Here is a 13,180-nt window from a genome sequence, read left to right on the forward strand (position 1 = left end):
AATACATATTTGTGTGTTGAGTAAATAAATACATCTTCTCAACTTGAAGGTTCCCATTTTCTTACGCTGTCTAAACAGCTCCAGTTTTCTCTGTCTGCCTTAAAATTTGATGAGGTGCCTATTAAAACATCAGAGACTCTGATTACCAAGTGGGCATAGCCTGGTTTGGGCTGGGTTCTGCTCATAGCTGCCCACACCTTACCTGGGATGCAGACAGCTGAGCTTCTTACCAATCAGCTGCTGAATGGTCACATTTTGCATTTATGGCAGTCTGACACTGGTGATGAGTCATGTTAAAAGGCTGCTGCTGAGTTGCAGTGATTCAGAAACTGACTCCCAAGCAACTCACCCATCTGACATGCAGCTGGCAGCATTACCTTTCCCCACTTTGTCCAGTTCTGGAGCCCCTGTTACAGGAAGGATCTGGACATGCTGGAACGTGTCCAGAGAAGGGCCACGAGGATGATTAGGGGGCCAGAGCACCTCTCCTATGAGGATGGAGTGAGGGAGTTGGGGCTATTCAGTCTGGAGAAAAGAAGGCTCCAAGAAGACCTAATTGTGGCCTTCCAGTATCTTAAGGGGGCCTACAGGAAAGCTGAGGAGGGACTTTGTAGGGTGTCAGGTAATGATAGTGCTAGGGGAAATAGAATGAAACTAGAAATGGGTAAGTTCAGATTGGATGTTGGGAAAAAGTTCTTCACCATGAGGGTGGTGAGGCACTAGATTGGGTTGCCCAGTGAGGTGGTGGAAGCCCCATCCCTGGAGGTTTTCAAGCAGGCTGGATGTGGCTCTGAGCAACCTGATCTAGTATGAGGTGTCCCTGCCCATGGCAGGGGGGTTGGAACTAGATGATCCTGGAGGTCCCTTCCAACCCTGACTGATACTATGATACATTCCTAACTTCCAACTTTGTTTTTAATTAATCTCTTTGTGGCTCTCACCTTTTTGACAAAAACCCAATTTGTTTTGGTTTCCATTTCAGAATTACTTTGTAGCTTGGCACTGTTACAAAATGAGCTCACTGATAAAAGTTTCACTCATTGCTAGAACACAGTGTACCCTTTTCACATGCATAATACCTTATGTTTTCATCCCAGTTTGCATTCTATGTTAAGAGAGGACAGATGAAAGCATTTGTTTAATTTTCTTTGTTTTATGCGGGACAGCCTTTTACTAAAATTTATCCTGAATGAACCATAGATTACCTTATTTGACTGGATTGATAAAATTAAAGCTATTCCTTTGTGGAAGAGAATCATTCCAGTGAGGTCCAGCTGTTCCTAGAAAATGAAAACAAGCCTCTAATCACTTTTATATTACTTAAAAATTCCTTCTTAAATAAAATTCTACATTTTTGCATAAATTTACTCTATCTTTGTAGATTTGGTGGAAATGGAAATTAGTCTGCTTTCAGCCATGTTTACATTATTGTCATTTTTTTTCATTGTGTAAGATTTTCTTAAAGCCTGGCAGCTGACTATCCTATGGGGATGACAGCTACAGTAATTTTCTGTTTATAAATATTCATGATTTGAAAGTTATAGCATTAATTACATTCATTTACATATCCATCTGAACACACAAATAAACTGCAAAGTTTGTGGGTGCTTATTTAATAATATAAAAGTGCCATTTCCTTCACAAAGAATTTGATTTTTAACATCCAGTGACATATTCATTAAGATTAATGTCTGAATGTAATGATTGGATTTTGATGAGAACTCTGTGGAGCTTAGAAGGAAAAGAATAACCTTAAACCAGCTCAAATGAAGCAGGTGTGCTAAAGTAGGGGAAATTATTGAATGAAGAAATAGTCCTGTTTCTAAGCTTTTTTTGGGGCATTACAATTGCATGTGTGTTTTGTTTACATGAATCAAAAGAACTATCTCTGTATTTTAGAATTTATTTTTGTGGGTATTTTGCTTTTATTATGGTTTCGATTTGGGTTTTGCCTGGGGGGTTTTTCTGGGTTTTTTAGTTTATGAAAATTTAGTGTTTTGAGACTACTGAGGACATTTCTTCAGATTTATTGTTTCTGTTTGCTTGTTAAGGCAATGTGTTTGATTTACGCTTTTTTATGCCGGTCCACATGTACAGTTTATTTTGCTGTTACCCAGAATTTCTCTGTAAGACTTTGTTACTGAGGGAGAAAAATGTCTTGTGAAAGGAAATGATGGCAGCTATATCTTTTTCTTCTTATGCAGATTTTCTTAAAATATACAGGTAACAATCCCATCTCAATCTCATAGTCTTTTGCCCTATATTGTACACATACAGTGAAACATTACACAATAAAAACAGGTTTTGCATATCCAGTGTAATACCAGTCCAAAGAGAGTATCTTATATTGAGGTACATGCTGTTTTTCTGTGGATATTCCACTTTTCAGAGCTTCAATGAGGTGAACATACCTTAGTCAAGAAATGTGTGTGTGTGATAGTCTTGGAGAATTCGTGATGTGCATCAGAGCAAAGCCTCCTGTAGCAGTCTGAGGGCTGCATACATTCCAGCTGTGCTGTCAGAAGTGCTTCTGCTTAACAGTACAGGATGCTTTTAAGAAAAACGGGTTTGTGTTTGGAAGATGTGTTGTAGGGAGGAATGGTGGGAGGGCCATTGAATCCTGGGTTGTTGGAGGGCTTTTTGCTTAATGAGCTGGTTGCAAGCTGAAATGTGAATTCAGGGGTGTTGTATTCATGTAAATAGTGTAAATATTTGTAAATAGTATATCCATTTAAATTTCCAGTTCTGTGTAGAGCATTTTAATTTTACTCCTTTTAGGAGGGGTAAAATATATTTTCTGTCCACTCTAAAACTAAACTAAGACAATTAGGCATAGTGGAACTTATACAGTAAGGTTTTTCCCCCTCTGTAATGTAAAGCTCTTTTTTTTTTCCCCTCACACAGCAATCTTTTGGAGAGTTAGGCAGGCCTATCTGGCTCCAGGTAGCTGAGTCAGCTTACAGGTTCACTTTGGGCTCAGTTGCTGGAGGTGAGTAATATTTCTCTTTTCAGTTTTTGAGCTTGGGTTAGTTTAAACACTGTCTTGCCAGACTACTTGGTCTTACCTAAAGTGCATTTCTTGGCTATACATATGAAGAATTGCGGAGTGGAATTGCTTTTGGTTGTGCCATTCCCTTTATTTCCTTACCACTTTTGGATTTAGTAGCCCTCCAGTGTCCTCTGAAATGCTAGTCCAGTAACAGATTTCCTAACGCACCTGGTTTTATGTAGCAGTGTAATATATTCTCCTTGAAACTTACTTGTAGGCTTTCAGTACTGTCCTTTCTTACATGTATCGGAGATCCCACTAACTAATATATTCTTTGTGTTGAAATAAATGTTGTGGAAAATCATCGTAGTAACTATATACTACACCAACAATGATGTTGCAGAAATAATACTCCATCTGTTTTCTTACAGCTGTTGGTGCTACTGCGGTGTATCCCATAGACTTGGTGAAAACTCGTATGCAGAATCAACGCTCCACTGGTGCAGTCGTGGGAGAGTTGATGTATAAAAACAGCTTTGACTGCTTTAAAAAGGTTTTGCGTTTTGAAGGCTTTTTTGGTCTTTACAGAGGTAAGTGGATTAAAAAATACATATATCAAATCTATCAAATCAAGGATTTTCTGCCTTTTTTGGTTTTGTTTTTTTTTAAACACTTGAGTGGCTAGTTTCTAGTGGGAAAGCCAGGAACCTTGATAGCACATACTATTTTCCTTCTGTTTTATAGAGCCCTATGAGGAGAGGCTGAGGGAGCTGGGGCTGCTTAGCCTGGAGAAGAGGAGACTCAGGGGTGACCTTATTGCTCTTTACAACGATCTTAAGGGAGGTTGTAGACAGGCAGAAGTTGGTCTCTTCTCCCAGGCAACCAGCACCAGAACAAGAGGACAGTCTCAGGCTGCACCAGGGGAGGGTCAGGCTAGAGGTCAGGAGGAAGTTTTACACAGAGAGAGTGATTGCCCATTGGAATGGGCTGCCCGGGGAGGTGGTGGAGTCACCGTCACTGGAGGTGTTCAGGAGGAGACTTGACAGGGTGCTTGGTTGCATGGTTTAGTTGATTAGGTGGTATTGGATGATAGGTTGGACACCATGATCTTGAAGGTCTCTTCCAACCTGGTCTGGTCTATTCTATTCTATTCTATTCTATTCTATTCTATTCTATTCTATTCTATTCTATTCTATTCTATTCTATTCTATTCTATTCTATTCTATTCTATTCTATTCTATTCTATTCTATTCTATTCTATTCTATTCTATTCTATTCGTATTCATCTCTTTCCTTGAGCACTGTTCATCATAAACAATTGCTGCAAAAAAGTGGTCATTTTTTGTTAGTGCAAATACTCCTTGAGTTACATTTATGAGATCATTTCTACAGTGCTGTTCTACAGTATTTATTTTTCTCTTCCCACCTCCCCATCTCCTCCCCTCCCTGGTTTTACACGGCACCTTCTAAAATTTGTCATTTATTATTTTTGTTTTTGTTGTATAACCTTTCTCAAACACTTTGAAATAAAGGATGATTTCATTGCTAAGTTAAAAACAATGCTTTATAGCTGAGAAAAAATGTGCTTGTTTATTAAACCTTTTAATAGTCTTTTTAAAAATTGTTTTTAAGGTTATTTAGTGTAAGTTCATGTAGTGGTTTTGAAAATGTTAGGAAAAATGGTCACCATGTGTAGTGAGGTCGTGAAATCATAGAATTAAATGGTCTGTGGAAGTATATTAAACTAAACAGCAGAAACTTCTCTGGAGTTGTCTCTGGGTCTGTTACTGACTGGGTTCTTATACTCCTGAGCTGGATTATCCTGATTGTATTGTAATATAGCAGTACAATGGTAGTAGTTTGCTGCATTTTTAAAAACCAGAACTGGATGCATACTGGGAAGTTTGTTTTTAAATAAAAACTTTGATTTTTTTGATCAAGAAAACTATGGCACTTTTGAATACTGGCATCCAACCTCAGAACGGATGAAGTACCTTCTACGGTCCCTCACTAGACCATGTAGGGTCCTAAGTTCTCTGGCACACCAAATGTGTGCGCCCAATGGGTTCAGCTGTATAAAAGGGCATGGGGAATTTTCTTGCGGTGTTTTGTCTGGTAGTTTTTGGTTTTTAAAGTGTAGGCACTGTGGAGCTGGATTTTCTTTTCAAGATAGACCGGAGATTCAGGCTGGGAGGGCAGCATTTCTTTTTGTTACTGTCAACCTTTTTAAAAATTTAATAACTACCTTTCCTCGGCATAGCAAGTCTGTAAATCACACAGAAAGCGCTGTGTTGGAAGTAGACACCGCACTGCATATATTAACAGCTGCATTTTCTATTTAAGTGTGTTTGCTCTGAGCTTCCTTTTAATGAAGCAGTATAAAAATTCTGCAGACTGAGTACTATTGATCATTTTGAACATGTTAAAATTAATTTTTAGCTATTATTCTTCTCACTCAATGGATAGTGGAAAAATGCATCAGTACAGTGTTGTCACTTACCTGGTATTTGATGTGATTAGCATGGGATTTTCTTTGTTCGTTAACTGGCAAACACTTCTGACGAACTGTTATTCCCTAACCAAGGAGTAACAGTAGGACATAAAAGTCTTGTTTTTATTAGAAGTGTTCAAGTTTTATAATCCATACATGTGCCAAAAGATTTATAATCCTCTATGTTAGGAAGTTAAGACTGCCATCTACTGATTTTTTCTGCAAACCTATTAGTTCCTAGAAATGTGTATGTGCCTTTGTCAAATGGGAGTTCATATTAATAGTAGCTCTTTTCCAGGAGCAAGGGCCTTTCCAAAACTGGTTTCTCTCCACTAATGCTTACTCTTGGTGGGATAAAAATACTTACAAGTAAAGGAGTTTAAAGAAGTTCATGTGACCGTGTTGGACTGAATAAGAGAAAATCCTTTATATCCTTATTTGACTGGAGCCATTAGAAAACTGAGATTTAGTGATTCAAGTAGAAGTGAGTTGGTAATTTATCATAGTCATGTACATATCTCACAATTACTCTCCTATTTTAAAATGTAACTGTAAGTTTTTTTGGGGAAATGATACTAAGGGGCTAAAAATGTCAAATGAACTCTTACATAGTAAACATATCCAAGGTACATATTCTGTCTTTATCCTTTTTTTCCATCTGTACAGCAACAGCATCAGTCTTGACTTTGTTGTGGAAGACAGATCTGGTTACCATGTCATTTTAATTACCATTTTCAACAGACATTTTAAGATGAAATTGTATTAGTATGAATATGAAATGCTCAAGCAGCATCACATATGTAAATGCCATCCACCTCAAAGGATGTTCCCATGTGCAGAAGTACATTTCTGTAGAGCCCTTATAAAATGCTAGTGCCTGTAGTAGGAAGATAATGTTGTCTTACGATGTCTTTGTTTCTATAGGCTTGTTACCGCAGCTGATAGGTGTTGCCCCAGAAAAGGCTATTAAGCTAACTGTACGTATCTTTTTTTTTTCCCCCTTTTCTTTCCTGGCATCCTTTTGTTTGTTAACATGCACAGGATTTATTTCCTAAAATGTGTGAAAGATGACAATTTACAAGCACTCGTAATATATATGGTTGCAGATGTACTTGATATATGTTTATAAAGAGGAAATAAAACTTTTATGTAATGTATTATTTCTTTATTAGGTTAATGACTTTGTCAGAGACAAATTTACTAAGAATGATGGTTCCATTCCACTCCCCGCAGAGGTTCTTGCTGGAGGCTGTGTAAGTACCAGTCCTGTATTCCTAGGAAAAATTGAATCTCAGTCATATGTAGTTGGAGTGACAGTTAACGGGTGTGCTTTGTCAGCTTGCACAGAACTGTATTTTTTTTTTTTCTTCCAGTCACAAGAATGAAAAAAAGTACTTTTTTTTTTTCTGTTTGAAAAGCTTTGCTTACTTCTGAGTTGTGTTCTCTTAGAATTATGTGCTTGAAAAACTTCCTTCAACACAGTTTCTAACAAGTTTCAGCAGTGGTTTTAATCACTTCTGCCTTTCCATACTTTTACTGGGGCTGGCATTCACAGTTAGTTTGGAAAGATACAGATAGTCCCTGAGAATAGATTGTAGATAAACTCATGGAACTAGAACAGTTTTAAAAGAATCCATTTCTTACTGAGAGTTTCAGGAAGAAAAAGACATATCAGCTTGCTGTATGTGAAGTCTTGATATTTGTGAAAATATGCAAAATCTAAGCTGCATATTGTTACTTTTCAGATAAGAGGTATGAGTGAATTTTCTGTTGGAATGACTTCATATAAAATGTGGCTTCATTACTCCAGGTGCTGACTACATCATCTAAATGGAGTTTAAAAAAAACAGTGTTTTCATTGAGAACGAGGGCTGTAATTCAGTGGATCTGTAAATAGTTATAATTGATACTGATGATAGATTTTATTTTTTCTTGGTTTTGTACATTGGCTAATTTCATTTATGGGATTCCCCAACAGTTGTTAGCCCTATGAAATGTTTAAGGCTTTAGTTAGGGTTCTTTTGTAGCAGAGAACACTAATAACTTCCAGTTGAGTAGGCTGACAGGCTGATATAAAACCGCCTCAACTTACAACAAAACCTAGGGCAGAAAGGTTGTTGACCTCTGCAAACTCTTAATTCAAAGAAGCAGCCCTGAAGGGACACTGCTTATAGTTCTCCCTGATTGAATTTGGCAGCCTGGTACATGCTTGAGTCTTCACCTGTCAGTGCACAAAGTTTATTTCTGAGAAATGTGAGAAAGCAGCTGTGATGTATAGCTAGCAAAAGACTAACCTTTTTCTGGAAAGCTCAATAACACAGAAAGCACATACAGGTCATTTGTAACAGAAGTGAATATAATTTATTAGTAGTTTCCTCTGTATTGTGGTTAAATTCATAGTTAAAATCAAACATATGATAATCAGTTTTATTGTTTTACATAGTTTTGTATCAAAATGCATAATAACTAAATCGTACCTACTCTGGAGGTTTTCTCACTTCTTAGTAGCTGCTCCTTTTTCAGAATACCTGTATTGCCTTACAGTAGTGAACATGTAGTCAGTGGGGAGAAATCTGAGTTTCAGACAAGCTTTCAGAAATGTGGATGTTTCTGCAAAGCTGAGCAGATTTATAAAATGTCCAAACACAACCCTTTCTTCTAGCTGACTGTCCTAGCTGATATTCTCATCTTCTTTTTCAAGATAATACCTACTGCAACCAGTCTGGGAGAATTTTAAATAAAGTTGGCTTTCATAGGAGAGGACTTGGGCACAGTTTAGCAACCTTAGAAATGTTCATTTCTTTGCTAGCCTACTCTGAACCATGTGATATCTTATAATTTGATAACTTTTCTGTCTGTACTGCAACTTAGTTCTGTTTTACCAATTTCACTTCTCCCTAAATACCAGAAGCTTTATTAGCAAGCCTATAAAGTTTATTCTAAAAATTTGAAAGTATCAGTTGATGAAAGCACTAGCAAGTTTATATGTTAAATCTTTCTCATCCTTAGTCCTTTTCATCCTCATTGTGACAGCTCTTTTCTGTTTTGACTTGCTTGGAATTAGTGTTGATCTTTGTACTTCTGGTGTTGATTGTGTATACAAAATATTATGATGTGTACCCAACAGTTACATCCAAGCTTACTTCATTTGTACATGCAGGGGCACGCAGGCCGTTCTGTTTGGGTGATTCTACTTTTAGTCTTAGTTTTCCCTTCATTCTGTTCCTTTGCTCCGTGTTAGTACAAAATGCTAGGTTACTGTGACACTAGGTTTTGTATATGCCAGAATTATTTTCACCATTTGAATTTGGGCAACTTTTCTTTGGTGACTTTTATTTATTCTTCGATACTTAAATATTTTGCTCTTAGTATGCTGTAAGTATAGGTAGGCTAAATTCAAAACATACTTTTCATGTTGTCATAACATCAGAAGAAACAGTATTATGCCTGTATGTATTTCTCAGAGATTTCTTTATTACTATCTGTATCACTTGCCTGTGTTTAGTGTTGAACCTTCTCCTGATTGCTAGGAATAATGCAGTTTTTCATCATTTCTGGTATGGAACTGGTAGTGGATGAGCAAGGTGAGCAAGCTATATTTTCAGCCATTTTATAGTTTCCAGCAGAGGCCTTCCTGACCTTTCAAGGCCCACCCTCTTGTGAACCATGCAAAAGCACATTGTGCATGCTGTAGTCCTCAGCCAGGAATAAGAAAAATTCATGTGAGGAAGTGGAAGCAGCTTGGGAAAGGCTCCAGCAGACCTACCAAATTCTGTTCTCTGGATAGCAGTGCCATATCAAAGCCTACATATGGTGTTACAGTCATCTAAGACCCACACAAGAGAATGGGTGAAACTTTTGACATTAGGACAGTAGAGATTCAAGAGAAGCTGTGTAGGTTTTTTGGTATCCTGAGCTCTGTGGTGTCTGCACGAAGTGCTATAGCATCCAGCAAAGTGGCTGCCCACTGGCTGATGTGGCCACCTCCAGAAACAGTAACTGAGAGTGCACCCCTTTGGCCAAAATCTTACTTCTCAGGCTCCAAATATTCTCAGCTCCTGTAGCATTATGGAATAAACTCCCATTCCCAATGAGAGGAAATGTCTTCATTCTCACAGTCATTAACAAAGACATCTGCCCATACAGTGGCCTGATTATATGGTCAGCTGCCTGTCTGTTGTCTTTCCTTCTTTACTGCCAGGCAGGGACCTCCCACAATAAGGCAGCTTGTGTCCTTGTGCTCCTTGAAACCCACCTGCTCGCTGCTGGGCAATGTAAATGTCACTGGGAAGTAGAGGGTCTGCTCTGTCAGAGCCCAGATATTCCCAGCTGCTCTCAAGCTGTATGTGTATTTGAAATCTGCAGGACAGCTACACGGGGCAGCTCACTTACAGCGGTCAGGTCATACGTGTCAGTGAAAGGGCTCTGATCCATGATGGAAACTGATACCTGTCTTCCTGCCTTCCCCAGACTATGCTGGTTTGTTAATCATCAACAGCACTATCTGCACTTACGCATGTTCATGGCAAACAATTTCTTTCCCTACTGTTACTGTAATTAATCGAATTACATTTCATTGTAATTCAGTGATTAGCCTGCATTCCTGCCTTTGGAGTTTTCAGCTACCATTAGCTTTGAGTTGCAGGGGACTGAGTGAGGCTTCGGCAATGCTTTCCTGTGTCCCGACAGCAGCTGGGGAAGCAGAGAGCGCATACCTGATATGGACAGTGCTTCTCAAAGGAACTTACACGCATGATGCATGTGAGTACATGGTGAAGAGCAAGGTGCTGCAGGGCAACTGTTGGTCCTCAGCTGGGAGGTGATGTTGAAGTAGACGTCTAATGCTATGTAAATGATTCATAAGTACTGTTACAGGCAAAGATGCTGTGATTTTGAGCTGTAATTTGCGAGTTACACAGCAGAAGAATGGATTCTTCCCATCAACAGGGTGACGGTGCTTAGCATTTTGAATGGATGAATTCTGTTTCGTCAGGAAGATGTTTCTGAATCATGCTGCAAGGAGGAAGAGAACGTGGGGTGCCAGGCAGAAAAGGTTTAAGAACCTTTGCTGGAGGTGTAGGCAGCGCATCTGCTGATGATTAGGGGTGGGGGATGTGCGTGTATGTTTGCACATACATACCCATAGAAGTTTAAATTTATCTCTGATTTTAAAAGTCCTATATATATATTAATATTAAATGTAACATTTTCTAAATATTTTGCTATCTTTATTAAAAAAATAATTTTCCTAAGTGTGTATTCACTGATACCCACAAACATGTATATAAGCTTATCAGGCAAAAAGGAATATGTAAAATTATTTTTTAAAATAAATATTCCTGGTTTTATTTAACAAACACAAAAATACAGAATCACAGCTGCCAGTGCTTTTCCTTCCAAATCTTTAATATAGTCTACTTCCTTTAATATACTTTAAATAAATAGAAGCAGAATTAAACTTTGCTGCTCTATTTTGATCTCAACTGTGGATATTTAAAGTTAGGGGAAAATTCACCCTTTAGTAAAAGAGACAGTAAGATTACTGTAGGTGCACAAGCAATGACAGTTTTGCCTTGAGAAAGAAGTTTAAGTTCTTTTGATGTTTTGACTGTTTTAAGTAACATATTTTACCTGCTTGTATGGGACGTAGTTGTGGTCCAGGATGTGGTAGTTTCAAACGAGGGCTTGAAGTAGGCCTCTCCCCCTTTGTAGCATATGCCTCTCGGGTGGAATTGGAAAGGGCAAGAGGTCTCATGTTGCAGGGTCATTTGTGTATTTCCTTCAGCCTTTGGCATGTCATGGGGCGTTTGCTGTGGGATCTCAAACTACATCTTTTCTCTCATAACCTTTGCTGTCAGATTTAGTTCCTTTATTTGCTCCTTGCAGAGTTATTTTACATGACATTAAGGTTAAGTAGAAGCTTTTATTGCTGGTATTTTTGATGTGTATGAATAACCCCCATTCAGAAACAAATTTGTCAACCTTTTTTAAAGTGTCTGTTGTAATTTATGTGTGAAGGGAGGTTTTTGGGGTTTTTTGGGGGGGAGGAAGTAAATCTAGATTTAACACACCTTCTCCAAAAGAAATTCAAGGACTACAATCTATACTGTGTGTATGTATATGTACATGTGTGTTTAACATACAAAGCTGACAGCTGAAGTAAGATATTTTGAAAAAGAACGACAGTGATTGTGAATGACTTGTACAGTCAGCATGGGGATTTTCATTGAAACCCTGCACACTGCAAGTTCATTTTTATTTGGAGGTCCTTTGTGTTATTTTCCTCTGCACCCTCTCCTGGAAGCGCTCTTCCTCTTCTCCCCAGACAACACGCTTCTCAGCCTCACACGTTCTTCCTCACAGAGATAAGTAACCATTTACTTCATACAAACAAAACCCCCCACAATCTTGCATTAATAATAATAAAGAAGATAGTGAAAAAATAAGTTTTCTTGTGTTACATGTTTTGTATTGAATCAGTACTTGTCTTTACTGGACTTGTGATGTGTCTAAGGACCTGATGCATTCACACAACTCCAGTGAATTCACTGCTCCTCTTCTCATGAATCAACTATTGCTGTGCAGAAAAGTTTGCTGAGCTCCATGTAGAAGAGTATGAGAAGTCAAGACTTGGATCAAAGTCCATATTACATAGAGGGAGTATTTAACTTGACAACTACATCTCTTCTTGATAAAGCTGCCTGTTATAAAGTTTGTCAACGCTTTAAATGCTCAATGTTCAAAGTGATAATGTAATTAAAGAGCTTTTCAGTGGTTTCCTACTGATAATATAAGCATATGTTAGGGTTTTCCCTTCATTTTGCTCAATAGCCTGATACAGTAATATTTTAATACTAATATTGTCATAATATATAGTTGTGTTAACTATATAGAATGTGTGACATTCTATATGTAGTTATATTGCTACTGGATTATTAAAATGTGTTGTGTTTAGAATCCTCTCCTTTCATTTCTGTATCAAAAAGGGCTGTTGTAGAAAGGTAGGCAGTTGTGTACCTAGGAAAGGATAATGTTAATTGCAGGAAGATTGAATTCAGGGTAGAAAATAGAAATGTTTACAAATTGGCCTATTTGTGTTTCTGTGGTGGGTGTTAGGCAAATAGGAAGAGTTATTTTAACTGCTCTGCAGGATGTGCTGATTTAGAACATTGAAAATAAAAAATGGAGTTTCGCATATGTTTAAACAAAGAATGCATATTTAATAGGCTGGTAGATGGTAATTGTTTAGAGGGAGTTAATTTCTAGTTTAGTGTCTAAAGTTATTTGAATTTGTTTGTGTGGCTTGTTCTGTTGGGTAGTAAGAGCATTCTGCTTTGTGTTTTATCTACTAAAATTAGTTTTTTAAATTATGTAGGGAAATTATAAAGGTGAATTGGATTTTCTGTTTAATGCAATACAAGCAAAAAATTGTTGTTGTTTAACAGAACTTGTCAGATGTGAATTTCATAGATTTTATTTAGATTGGAACTTTCCCTAGCAGGACAGCCATTTCATCTTGCATGCATAGGTGTGTATGAACTGGGAAGGAAAAGGTGAGATTGAAGAGTCTGAAGAATGGGTTTGGACACGAGTGGTGTCATGTAACTGAGTAAACAAAGTACAGTAAGTCCATGGAACAGAGAGATCAGTTTGGCTGGTCTGGGAGTTCAAGTGATCTTCCTGATGGTTGCAATAAATGT

At 37.8% G+C, this 13,180-nt stretch overlaps 1 protein-coding gene across 1 annotated transcript in view; it reads left to right on the forward strand.

Annotated features, from left to right (window-relative positions):
- The window catches only part of SLC25A12 (solute carrier family 25 member 12), a 50,240-nt gene that overhangs the window by 28,463 nt on the left and 8,597 nt on the right, over positions 1 to 13,180 (forward strand). Inside the window, exons 10-13 of the mRNA XM_068138591.1 lie at positions 2,905 to 2,989; positions 3,421 to 3,579; positions 6,405 to 6,457; positions 6,653 to 6,733. Of these exons, the coding sequence (XP_067994692.1) occupies positions 2,905 to 2,989; positions 3,421 to 3,579; positions 6,405 to 6,457; positions 6,653 to 6,733 (378 nt within the window). The remainder of the gene's footprint in view (positions 1 to 2,904; positions 2,990 to 3,420; positions 3,580 to 6,404; positions 6,458 to 6,652; positions 6,734 to 13,180) is intronic.

Source organism: Melanerpes formicivorus, unplaced genomic scaffold, assembly GCF_026170545.1.
Source record: "Melanerpes formicivorus ecotype bairdi unplaced genomic scaffold, bMelFor1.0.p_v2 SCAF_5, whole genome shotgun sequence".
Taxonomy (NCBI): Eukaryota; Metazoa; Chordata; class Aves; order Piciformes; family Picidae; genus Melanerpes; species Melanerpes formicivorus.